Below are 13,960 nucleotides of genomic sequence, written 5' to 3'. Positions count from 1 at the left end.
GAAAAATCCCCCAGTAGGGACTGGTCAAGCCACAGTCCTTTTCCTCCAATTCTCCATCCTGTCATGATTCTGGACACATGTACACTAACAACCCAGGGTGATGCTAATGGAGCCAAGATTTGAACCTCAGTCAGCCATTTGGGATCCAACTTCATTTGTGCAACACCTAACCACTGCTTTGGCCCCTAAATTTTATTCCTCTCTCTTTTTTTTTTTTTTTTTTCATTTGCTAATGGGCACATGCACTCCCCAGAGTCAGAGAGAGGAATCTTCATATTGTTTTCCATAGTGACTGTACTATTGTAATTTACACTCCTGCCAGCAGTGAATGGTTCCCACGCACTGCCCAGTAATCTTGTTATTCTTAGATTCCTTTTTTCATCATAGCTATTCTAATTGGAGTTAAGTGAGAATTCACTGTGGTTTTGATTTACATTTCCCTTCTAAAAGATGTTGAACATTTTTCATATGCTTTGTAGCCATTCTGTTTTTTTTTAAGAGCTGTGTGTTGGGATCAGCAGTTAGTGTAATGGCTATGTCGCTGGACTCCCATGTAGTCGACCACGATGAGTCCCAGACCCGGCGGCTTAAACTCATGCCAGGTGCGTGTGCGTGCGTGCCCAAGATCCCGAGAGGAGAATGGAGGAGAAGGGATTACGGTGGCCCAGGACTTGAATCATAGTTGACCACGCGGGGGTCCAGGACCTTAACCACCGCACCATTTGCTGGTCCAGTAGGTTGCATGTTTACTTTCTAAAAAAAAAAAAAAAAAAAAAGACCCTATTGGGAGTCTTTCTCTATTTTTCTCTCTCTTTGGGAAGAAAAGGATAAATAAACTTAAGAAAAAAAAAAGGAAGAAACTAAAAGCAAAATGTGACTTTTTTTTGGTAAACTGTTCCATGTGTACCTTCAAGTAGAAACTTTACCACGCTACAATGAAATGTTTACCCTTTTTTTTAAAAGAATTATTTATTTAATTTTATTTATTCATTCACATATTTGAATTTGACCAGAGAGAGAGAAAAAGAAAGTGAGAAAGCAAGTCACCAGGTCAGGGACTCAAACCGTAGTTGACCATGTGGGTAAGTCCAGCATCTCAACCACCATGCTACCTGCTGGTTCCCAATGTTTACCCTTTTTAAATCAGTCAATATGTTTCATCCTAAATCGTAGCTCCTATTTCCTAAAAAGTATTATAAAATAAATGAACTATTTAGTGGATTGATTCAGCTTATCTATGAGGTATCCTGCCTAATTAGAAGCAGCCTGAGTATTCCACTTATGAGTGTAGGAATCTGATTGTTTTTGTTTTCCTATTTTAGAAAGACAATTTTAAGAGGTTCTTTTTTTCAAGAATTGTGTATTTAACTTTATTTATGTATTTTAATTTGACCAGAGAGGGACAGAGTGAAAGCAAGAGAGAGGGCAAATGAGAAAGCAAGGCACCAGATCTGGGACTCGAACCTTGGTCAGCCATGTGGGAATCCATCACCCCCAACCACCACGCCACCTTCCGGCCCCAATTTTAGGAGGTTCTTATTTTTGTTTAAAAATATAGAGGAAAGGGAACCAGCAGTTAGCATAATGGCTATGTCGCTGGACTCCCGCATAGTCGACCACGGTTCGCGTCCCGGACCTGGTGGCTTAAAACTCATGCCGGGCGCGTGTGCGTACGTGCCTAAGATCCCGAGAGGAGAATGGAGGAGGAGAGATTGCGGCATGACCATCCCCCCTGGGATAGAGAGAGAGAGAGAGAGAGAGAGGAAAGAATGAATGGCTGACTATAGGAATATAAATCAGCTGTTATCAGGGTGTACAACTATATTGCTACCAAGGCAATTATGCAGCCTGAAACCTCATACAAGAAAACAGGAATTACCTTCCCACCAGGGATTCCCTTGGTGTGGTTAAACTATACACAGAGTTACTGACATGAATTAATTCTACATATATAAAATATACATTTATCTTTATGTAGAGTGTAGCTTTTACTAATAAGATTCATTTTAAAAGACTATAAAATCTTCCTTTTTAAAATTAGGACCAATTAAATATATATTTGATAAGGCCTCATTTAAAAATAGAATTTGAACTATGAGCATTGAAGCAATATATTTTTAAGCAATTTATTTTTTAAGAATTATTTTATTTAACTGTATATATGTATGTATGTATGTGTGTATGTATAGGGACAGAGAGAGAGAGAGAGAGAGGGAAAGTGAGAAAGCAAGCCAACAGGCCCGGGACTCGAACCACCGTCGGCCATATGGGAGTCCTGCGTCCTCAACCACCACACCACCTGCTAGCCCCTAAGCAATTTATTTTTAAGAAGTTGGAAGTTTAAGCTAAAGTCTATTTGATGTAAGTGGAGTTAGACCCCACTTAAGGAAGTCACTGTGTTTTTCTTTTGTAATGAAGTCTATTTTTTCTCTATGGTCTTGTTAATGTACACTATACACCCCTTTTACATCTCTAAAGAAATGATGATTTCTTGCTAATAAGGCAGGAAACAGAGACATTGAGCAGAGAGGGTAAAGACCCAAGATGGAGTCACAGTGACTAAATTTTCACAGCCAAGGGGACTAGCAGGTGGCCTGGTGGTTAAGGTGCTGGACACTCCCACATGGCCGACCATGATTTAAGTCCCGGACGTTCCTGCAGCCTTTCTTTCTCTCTTTCTCTCTCTCTCTCTCTCTCTCTCTCTCTCTCTTTTTCTGTGTGTGTATGTGTGTGTCTGGTCAAATTAAAATAAATGAATAAATAAATAAAATTAAATAATTATTTTAAAGCAGTAAATTATCTGGTCATAATAATAATAATATCATTAATCTACTGAGAAAAAAATTTTTCACAGCCAAAAGCTGGCTGCATTGGGACTCAAGCTGACTGTAGCTAAGGGCAACTGTTTCTGTTTAGCACCTATATCCTAGCAAGTACAGAATGCTATGGTTTGTTGACCACACAAAACATAGAGCAATAAATCACACAGATTAACTACCATGTAACTCTTTTCTAAAGCCCACTTTCTTATCTAGAAAGCCAGCCAATTGCTCAGACTGCTAGATAAAAACCCCTTATCCCCATTCAGCCCCCTCCCACTGCACTGGAAGTTCTGTTCTTCTCTCCCTTTCTTCTTTTCTTTTAGAGATTTTTCCTATAGGGCACATGTGCTTCCCAGAGAGACAGAAAACAAGAAATCACCCCCTGGGTGGATGGTCACAGCACAATCCCTTCTCCTCCATTCTCCTCTCAGGATCTTGGGCACACACGCACACACGTATAACTTTTTTTTTTAATTTTTATTCATTTATTTATTTTAATTTGACCAGAGGCACACAGAGAAAGAGAAATGGAAAGCAAGAAAGCAAGCCACCAGGTCTGGGACTCAAATTGTGGTTGTCCATGTGGGAGTGTCTAGCACCTTAACCACCATGCCACCTGCTGGTTCTCCCTCCTACCCCCCACGTGAGTTTTAAGTCACCAAGACCAGGACTTGAATCGTGGTTGGCCATGTGTGAGTCCAGCAATATAACCATAACGCCAGCTGCTGGTCCCCTCTCCCTTTCTTAATAAACTCCATTTTACTATCCACTCTCTGTATCTGAGTCTCTAATTCTTCATGAGCTTCAAACAAAAATCAGCATGGGTATTAGGTCTAATCACCCAGGACTCCCATGTCAGTATATATGAATCATGCTTTAATATATGACAAATAGGGGCAGTAGATGGTGTGTTGATTAAGGTGCTGGACTCCCACATGGCTAACCACAGTTCAAGTCCCAGACCTGGTAGACAGAAAATCATGCCAAGCACATGTGCATGTATGCCCAAAATTCCGAGAGGAAAATGGAGGAAAAGGTACTTCGGTGTGGCCATTCACCCCAGGAGGTGAGTTCTCACTTTCCCTCTCACTCTCTCTCTGTTTCTCTCCGGCAAAAACCTTGATATGTACACATAAAACAAATAACTGGTCCTTGAAAGTCTGCCTTTCTTTCATGACAGGGTCTTGCTATGTCCTGGTCCTCTTCCCTCAGCCTCCCAAGTAGCTAGGACCACAGGCATGTTCCACCAAGCCCGGCTTTTTCAGACAGGGTCTCACTATGTTATTCTCACTGATCCCTAGCTCCAGATCCCCGTGCTCTTTTGAGTAGCTGGAACTATAGGCACAAGCCCCACGCCTGGTTTTTAGAGAGGCCTGAGAATTGGACCCAGGCCTCTCATGAGGCCTCAGCCTGCCAAGAAGCATTTCAATCCGTGGACACTACTGCCTGCCTTTATAAGTTGTATCTATTATACCTGTAATCAAAGTATTAACATTTACACATGTGGAAAGTCTTTATGAAGACTCTACAGCTGTAAGAATTATTTTGAGCATTGTAATTTCCCTATAGAATTTGATAGCTGTGCAAAATTTATTAGGTAAGTAATACTAAAAATGTGCTGTTGCTATATGTTCATCCACAGATATTATGGTCACATTTAAGCATTACTCATACATCCTTCATCGTACAGTATAGGCACTATACCTGGTGTCAGGGATAGACTAATTGGAGAACTGATTGAGACAAAGTTCTCATAAGCTTATAGTCTAGTGAGAAAAAAATATATAAAACAATAAGTTAAAGTGAAACATATATGTGTGTATATATACAATTTTTTCCAGAGGGCAGGTGTACTCACAGGAGAGATACAAGAAAGGGAAGTTGAAAAAGAGGCAGCCATGGGGCCTCATATCGAAATTCCTTCTCTTCCATTCTCCTCTCAGGATATTGGGCACACACACAAACACACCTAGCATGTTTCTTTTTTTTCCTATTAAGAGAAGTTTTTGCTATACAGCAGTGCATTTGCCAGAGAGACAGAAAGCAAGAAATCACCTCCCAGGGAGGATGGCCACACCTCAATCCCTTCTCCTCCACTCTCCTCTTAGGATTTTGGCCATGTATGCACACGCGCCCTGTTGGAGATAGAAACCAGCCCAGGCCTGAGAGATAGCCAGAAGGGACGAATGCAGGAGGGAGTTGAAAGCAACCCCATTCCCGGATGGAATGCCACAGAGACTGCTTGGTCAACCAAATGGAGCTCCAGGCATGGGCTGTGTCTCAAGATGTTGGACATTGACATTCCGCAAGCCAAGATGTTGTCTAAACACTAAGTTAATGATAGCTATACCTTGTACCAGGAACATAACCTACAAAGAATGTCATGTATATTGTGCATTATTCTTTACAGCTAAACTCACCCACTGCTTATCTGATTTAATTTAGAATAAACAGGCTCTGCTCTGGTGCAGTTTTGCTTCTGCTCCAAGAGAGCTTTATCCCCTGCTTTAACCTTTTCCTCGTCTCTTTTCTCAATTCTTTGCAACACCCTACCTTCAAGCCTTGAATTTCTCACATCTGGCACCCGAACAGACTTGAAGGTAGAAGGACTCTGAGAAATAAAAGGAAATTCTTCAAGTATTGGAGAAACTGAAGGGATTTGTGAGTGGAGTAACTCGACCTTCAGGATTCAGTGCAGGTACGTTTAGGAAGTCTTTTTTTTTTTTTTAATTATTTTATTTAACTTTAATTATTTATTTATTTTAATTTGACCAGAGAGGGACAGAGTGAGAGAAAGACAGAAAGCAAACCACCAGGTTCAGGATTTGAACTGCGGTCGGCCATGTGGGAGTCCAGCATCTTTAACCACCACACTACCTGCCGGCCCCTAGGAAATCTTCTTCTAAGAATTAGTCTTATATGCAAATCTTATGGACTTCGCTCAAGAGTTCTGGGTTTCAGGTAAAAAAGACTACTTTTTAAGAACTTTTTTACTTGATCCATAAACATTGCTATTGGCTTACTCCTTCTGAAAAAAAAAATGCACTCAGTTATAGACAGTGCAAACTAGTTATTCGAGCATTAAGGTGATCTCATCAGCAAGGCAAAACTATTCCTTTATCTGTGTGGTCCCTATGTAATCTTATCTCTTTAACTTTAGAGTGGCTTAAATCAGAATCTGGGGAAGAAACAGTAATTTATAAGCTGAAATCGAACAGAGAGGGAGAACAGCTAGATTCTCCAGAGGATGATGTTTCAGGTTTAGAGAGTCCACCACCTACAGAAAAGGAATTCTCTCCCCCACCTAAACAATGGAGGTCTTGGGAACCAGCAGTTAGCGTAATGGCTATGTTGCTGGACTCCCACGTAGTCGACCGCGGTTCGCGTCCCGGACCCGGTGGCTTAAAACCCATGCCGGGCACGTGTGCGTGCGTGCCCAAGATCCTGAGAGGAGAATGGAGGAGAAGGGATTGCGGCGTGACCATCCCCCTGGGGGGTGCTTTTTTGCTCTATGTCTCTCTCTGTCTGTCTGGCGAGTGCACGTGCCCTGTAGCGAAAATCTCTCCAAAAAAAAAAAAAGAATGGAGGTCTTCTAACAAGCTTTCTCCTTAAAATCCAGCTGCTCGCTCAGCTTTATACTCCGTACAAGCTGAAGCTCCACGATATGAAAATTATTAAAAAATTAAACATAAGCAAATTTCTGTAAAGCCTACAGCTCAATTTTCTTCTAATAATTCTTTTTATGATACTTCTGCTAAGACTGTTACTGTCCCTTATTCTCCTATGATACAAGCCCTTTTTCTCGTACTGAGCTTAAATAGATTAAAACTGATTTGCGTCACTGTTTTTCTGACAGCCCTTATAAATATATGGCTAGATTTCAACCTGTTCCTTTGGCCTTTGAGGAGATGCTAAACAAGAACAATTCAAGACCTGCAATTATGGGGTTAAAATGTTGGGCGTTCTCAGTTCAGCAAATACTTTCTGTTTGCCAAGAATATTCAAGGTCATTTAAAAACTAATTTCTTGGGACCAGCAGTTGGTGTAATGGCTATGTCACTGGACTCCCACTTAATCAACCGCGGTTCAAGTCCCATACCTGGTGGCTGTGGCCATCTCGCCTGGGGGATGATTTCTCGCTTTATCTCTGTCTTTCTGGTGAGCACACATGCCCTGTAGCTAAATAAATAAATAAATAAAAACTGTCTTTTAATAAAGCCTGAGATAAGAAGTAAACATCTAAGGGTTAAGCTCTAAAACTTCTTTTTTAAAAAAGAGAGAGAGAGATAGATATATAAAGAACTTTCCAAAAGATTATGAGACTTTTTGTTGGTATGAGTGTGTGTGTACAGATATGTTATGTGTTGTATGTCATGTGTCTATGTAATAAAAGGCCTTAAGGAATTCCATTCAATTTGGCTAATAAATAAGAGTGCTCATACAAATGAATCTAAAAGCTTTTCAAGTTTATGTGACTAAATCTTTGTCAAATAACTGGCTTCAAATAAATTTTTAAAATAATAATAAAAATAAATAATTAGAAAGGTTTCATAAGTGAAGATCTTCACAGTTTCCAACACATATTTTGTCCAAGATCCTATTGGTCAGGCAACATCATATTTGTCTTCATGGGGTTGATTTAATAAAGTATCTGGTATTTACATGTTATGTGGTGTATATTACATGATGAATATCTAACCAAGAGGAAAAATGAATTAATGACTAGACTTTTTTTTTTGTTTTTTGCAGGTAATCAGTACATAATGGTTAAAAGAAATTTAAATAATTATAAATGGGGTATTTACAAGTAAAGTTTTCAGATAATCTGAGATTTTAAAGTTGTGCCTAATTAAAATAATAAGGGTTCATAAAATGTCTAAGTCATCCTTGAGTAAGTTACTGTGCTTTGATTATCATGAAGTGTATATATTTCTCTTTTTCTGGAGAAATTTCTTTACTATAGGGCGCATACTCTCGCCAGAAAGATAGAGTCAGAGAGAGACAGAAAGCAAGAAATCACCCCCCTCTCCGGGGGGGATAGCCACAATCCCTTCTCCTCTGTTCTCTCAGGATCTTCGGCACGCATGCACACATGCCCAGCATGAGTAAGTCACCAGGTCCAGGATTGAACTGCAGTCAACTACATGGGAGTTCAGCGACACAGCCATTACGCTAACTGCTGGTCTCGAAGTTTAATTATTTCTACTGTCAGCCTTTAAATTTTACAAAAATGGAAGATACTGGGTTAAAGCTATTGATAAGATTGTTCTGTTCTACACTGGGACAATTTGTTAAATTGTTTTTGCCTGTTTATAAAACATGTTCCTGACAGTTTCTAAATTATAAAACTAGGTAATTTGAGAAACATGCCGAGGTGAATCAGGATGAGTATTAGCTAGTACTTCCTAGGGAGTGTCATAGACCAGAGCCCTATGGGTTCTGCTCGTCTCAAAACTTCACTACAAGATCTGAGATGGAGTGTTTCCTCGCGATCTGTCCGTGCCTCAGCTAATGGCACCACTGTTTGACATGGTGGAAGAATGTCTCCTCCAAGCCCTCACTTACCTTTTGGGCCAATTCACGACCAAATTTGGAAACTTGTCACAGCCCTCCACCCTCTTTATGTTTGGATAGACACATATCATAAAAATACCACAGGTAATCACTCTGATCTTAAATACGGTTAATGATACTCGCTTCGTTCAAGCTCGTGTTAGACTGCTGTATCTTCTTTTAAAAGGTCCCATTATTTGGAATGAATTTGAATCTCTAGTATCTTGTTCTAATTCTTAATTCTTAATCTTGTCTTAATTCTTCAATTCCATTTAACCAATCATATGAAAGCATTTATACTGTAAACGCTCAAACCAGAATTTGGCTTCCAGTGCAGATACATTGCCCATGGCAACATTCCCCTGAGATGTACGTCATAAATGGTGCTTTAAATCAAATACTTAAACGGACTAAACAATTTATTGGACTTTTAATTGCTACTATTATGAGACTTATTGGTATTGCTGCTACAGTTGCTGCAGTTGCTACAGCTGGCGTTGCACCACATCAAACAACCCAGACCGCCGAATTTGTTCAGAAATGGCATGAGGACTCCAACCAGTTGTGGACCACTCAGCGATTGATTGATAGCCATCTCGCCTCTGAAGTTGCAGATCTTCAACAAGCAGTAGTTTTATTAGGAGCCCAACTTGTTAAGCTTACAAAAACAATTAGCTTTAAAATGTGATTGAAATGTTTCTTCTTTTTGTATAATTCCTTTGCATTATAATTGTACTTGTTTTCCTTGGATTAATATCCAAAAATACCTACTAGGCCAGAGTAACTTAACCTTAGATATTCAAGCATTACAAAGTGAAATTTATAATACCATTAAAGACTATGTACAACTTTCCGACTCTCAAATTCCTAAAAGTATTGCCGATGGATTGAGTCAGTTAAATACTTTAAAACAGTCCAGAATTTTTGGGTCCTCTTCTTTAATTTGATTAATCCTGGTACTTTGTTCTTCCCTTCTTTTATGTATAGTTTGGCAATGTGGATGACGAGCCACAGCTCGTGCAGCCCAACGAGATGCCCTCTACACAGTAATGCTACATAAGCTCCAACATAAACAAAAAGGGGGAAATGCTGGAGACAGAAACCAAAAAAAAAAAAAAGAATGGAGGTCTTCTAACAAGCTTTCTCCTTAAAATCCAGCTGCTCGCTCAGCTTTATACTCCGTACAAGCTGAAGCTCCACGATATGAAAATTATTAAAAAATTAAACATAAGCAAATTTCTGTAAAGCCTACAGCTCAATTTTCTTCTAATAATTCTTTTTATGATACTTCTGCTAAGACTGTTACTGTCCCTTATTCTCCTATGATACAAGCCCTTTTTCTCGTACTGAGCTTAAATAGATTAAAACTGATTTGCGTCACTGTTTTTCTGACAGCCCTTATAAATATATGGCTAGATTTCAACCTGTTCCTTTGGCCTTTGAGGAGATGCTAAACAAGAACAATTCAAGACCTGCAATTATGGGGTTAAAATGTTGGGCGTTCTCAGTTCAGCAAATACTTTCTGTTTGCCAAGAATATTCAAGGTCATTTAAAAACTAATTTCTTGGGACCAGCAGTTGGTGTAATGGCTATGTCACTGGACTCCCACTTAATCAACCGCGGTTCAAGTCCCATACCTGGTGGCTGTGGCCATCTCGCCTGGGGGATGATTTCTCGCTTTATCTCTGTCTTTCTGGTGAGCACACATGCCCTGTAGCTAAATAAATAAATAAATAAAAACTGTCTTTTAATAAAGCCTGAGATAAGAAGTAAACATCTAAGGGTTAAGCTCTAAAACTTCTTTTTTAAAAAAGAGAGAGAGAGATAGATATATAAAGAACTTTCCAAAAGATTATGAGACTTTTTGTTGGTATGAGTGTGTGTGTACAGATATGTTATGTGTTGTATGTCATGTGTCTATGTAATAAAAGGCCTTAAGGAATTCCATTCAATTTGGCTAATAAATAAGAGTGCTCATACAAATGAATCTAAAAGCTTTTCAAGTTTATGTGACTAAATCTTTGTCAAATAACTGGCTTCAAATAAATTTTTAAAATAATAATAAAAATAAATAATTAGAAAGGTTTCATAAGTGAAGATCTTCACAGTTTCCAACACATATTTTGTCCAAGATCCTATTGGTCAGGCAACATCATATTTGTCTTCATGGGGTTGATTTAATAAAGTATCTGGTATTTACATGTTATGTGGTGTATATTACATGATGAATATCTAACCAAGAGGAAAAATGAATTAATGACTAGACTTTTTTTTTTGTTTTTTGCAGGTAATCAGTACATAATGGTTAAAAGAAATTTAAATAATTATAAATGGGGTATTTACAAGTAAAGTTTTCAGATAATCTGAGATTTTAAAGTTGTGCCTAATTAAAATAATAAGGGTTCATAAAATGTCTAAGTCATCCTTGAGTAAGTTACTGTGCTTTGATTATCATGAAGTGTATATATTTCTCTTTTTCTGGAGAAATTTCTTTACTATAGGGCGCATACTCTCGCCAGAAAGATAGAGTCAGAGAGAGACAGAAAGCAAGAAATCACCCCCCTCTCCGGGGGGGATAGCCACAATCCCTTCTCCTCTGTTCTCTCAGGATCTTCGGCACGCATGCACACATGCCCAGCATGAGTAAGTCACCAGGTCCAGGATTGAACTGCAGTCAACTACATGGGAGTTCAGCGACACAGCCATTACGCTAACTGCTGGTCTCGAAGTTTAATTATTTCTACTGTCAGCCTTTAAATTTTACAAAAATGGAAGATACTGGGTTAAAGCTATTGATAAGATTGTTCTGTTCTACACTGGGACAATTTGTTAAATTGTTTTTGCCTGTTTATAAAACATGTTCCTGACAGTTTCTAAATTATAAAACTAGGTAATTTGAGAAACATGCCGAGGTGAATCAGGATGAGTATTAGCTAGTACTTCCTAGGGAGTGTCATAGACCAGAGCCCTATGGGTTCTGCTCGTCTCAAAACTTCACTACAAGATCTGAGATGGAGTGTTTCCTCGCGATCTGTCCGTGCCTCAGCTAATGGCACCACTGTTTGACATGGTGGAAGAATGTCTCCTCCAAGCCCTCACTTACCTTTTGGGCCAATTCACGACCAAATTTGGAAACTTGTCACAGCCCTCCACCCTCTTTATGTTTGGATAGACACATATCATAAAAATACCACAGGTAATCACTCTGATCTTAAATACGGTTAATGATACTCGCTTCGTTCAAGCTCGTGTTAGACTGCTGTATCTTCTTTTAAAAGGTCCCATTATTTGGAATGAATTTGAATCTCTAGTATCTTGTTCTAATTCTTAATTCTTAATCTTGTCTTAATTCTTCAATTCCATTTAACCAATCATATGAAAGCATTTATACTGTAAACGCTCAAACCAGAATTTGGCTTCCAGTGCAGATACATTGCCCATGGCAACATTCCCCTGAGATGTACGTCATAAATGGTGCTTTAAATCAAATACTTAAACGGACTAAACAATTTATTGGACTTTTAATTGCTACTATTATGAGACTTATTGGTATTGCTGCTACAGTTGCTGCAGTTGCTACAGCTGGCGTTGCACCACATCAAACAACCCAGACCGCCGAATTTGTTCAGAAATGGCATGAGGACTCCAACCAGTTGTGGACCACTCAGCGATTGATTGATAGCCATCTCGCCTCTGAAGTTGCAGATCTTCAACAAGCAGTAGTTTTATTAGGAGCCCAACTTGTTAAGCTTACAAAAACAATTAGCTTTAAAATGTGATTGAAATGTTTCTTCTTTTTGTATAATTCCTTTGCATTATAATTGTACTTGTTTTCCTTGGATTAATATCCAAAAATACCTACTAGGCCAGAGTAACTTAACCTTAGATATTCAAGCATTACAAAGTGAAATTTATAATACCATTAAAGACTATGTACAACTTTCCGACTCTCAAATTCCTAAAAGTATTGCCGATGGATTGAGTCAGTTAAATACTTTAAAACAGTCCAGAATTTTTGGGTCCTCTTCTTTAATTTGATTAATCCTGGTACTTTGTTCTTCCCTTCTTTTATGTATAGTTTGGCAATGTGGATGACGAGCCACAGCTCGTGCAGCCCAACGAGATGCCCTCTACACAGTAATGCTACATAAGCTCCAACATAAACAAAAAGGGGGAAATGCTGGAGACAGAAACCAACCCAAGCCTGAGAGACAGCCAGAAGGGAAGAATGCAGGAGGGAGTTGAAAGCAACCCCATTCCCAGACAGAATGCTGCAGGGACTGCATGGTCAACCAGATGGAGCTCCAGGCGTGGGCTGTGCCTCAAGATGTTGGGTGACATTCCTCAAGCCAAGATGTTGTCTAAACACTAAGTTAATGATAGCTATACCTTGTACCAGGAACATAACCTACAAAGAATGTCATGTATTTTGTACATTATTCTTTACAGCTAAACTCACCCACTGCTTATCTGATTTAATTTAGAATAAACAGGCTCTGCTCTGGTGCAGTTTTGCTTCTGCTCCAAGAGAGCTTTAGCCCCCTGTTTTAACTTTTTCCTTAATCCTTCACAATACCCTACCTTTATGTCCTGAATTTCTCACACCGCCTGTGTGAGTTTTAAGCCTCAGGGCCCAGGACTCGAACCTTAGTTGACTACATGAGAGTCCAGCGATGTAACCATTACACAATCTGCTGGTCCCTATACCTGCATGTTTCTTAAGCATCCAGGTGTAGGACTCAAACTGCAGTTAGCCATGTGGGATCTAGCTGCCTTAATCACCACACCATGAGCTGGCCCGAAGCATAAGATTTTGATTAGAGAATTACAGAGTCATGTGAGGATATTAGCAGGGTAACCAGACCTAGGGAAATAATGGGGGAACATGTTCATATATTTTCTCTCAAGTACTTAAAACAGTGATTATTGATCAGTGGTACACAGGCAGTAGTTTAATTCAGATCCAGAATTTTCAGAGCAATACCTCAAAATTCACAATAAAGGCACAATTGCTATTGCAGAGAAACAGACCCCAAGGATTGGAAATGGCACTCAAAAGAGACAGGAGAACTCTTTATCATGCCAGTGGTGGCACTCAAGAGAGACAGGAGAACTCTTTATCATGCCAGTGAGCATGGAGGAGCTATCACTGAATCTCTGCCCCCAACTGGGGGTTGGACACGGTCTTTTATGGGGGAATTGGGGAGATTAATTTGACAAATATTTGAGTGTGAATAAATTTGAGTGACTAAAATGAATGTGAATTCATTTGAGACTAAGTGAATGTGAAACTATCCAAAGCAGCTAAGAGGCAAAAGTCAGGGAGATGGAAGACAAATTTCAAAACTTACAAAAAACTTATTAGAATCTTTTAAAATTAAATAGCATATTAAATTATAGGCTCTTGCACTGATTTATTCACTCAAAAACAACCTATTCAGAATTTATTTTAATCCAGACGCTTGCAAAGCTGTGTCTGGTAGGATAGGGAAAAAAACAGGGAGAAAATATAACAATACAAGTATATCCAAGTAAAATCTTAGGGAGGGGAGAGTGTACTTTTTTTTTTTTTTTTGGGGGGTTT

At 39.1% G+C, this 13,960-nt stretch overlaps 1 protein-coding gene across 1 annotated transcript in view; it reads right to left on the bottom strand.

Moving 5' to 3' along the window:
* NEK5 (NIMA related kinase 5) overlaps positions 1–13,960 on the bottom strand; it is a 96,959-nt gene that overhangs the window by 5,919 nt on the left and 77,080 nt on the right. The window contains exon 21 of the mRNA XM_027774082.1: positions 3,534–3,547. Within this exon, the coding sequence (XP_027629883.1) occupies positions 3,534–3,547 (14 nt within the window). The remainder of the gene's footprint in view (positions 1–3,533; positions 3,548–13,960) is intronic.

Source organism: Tupaia chinensis, unplaced genomic scaffold (assembly GCF_000334495.1).
Source record: "Tupaia chinensis unplaced genomic scaffold, TupChi_1.0 Scaffold000402_1, whole genome shotgun sequence".
Classification (NCBI taxonomy): domain Eukaryota; kingdom Metazoa; phylum Chordata; class Mammalia; order Scandentia; family Tupaiidae; genus Tupaia; species Tupaia belangeri.
This window is presented reverse-complemented; position numbering and strand designations above follow the sequence as displayed.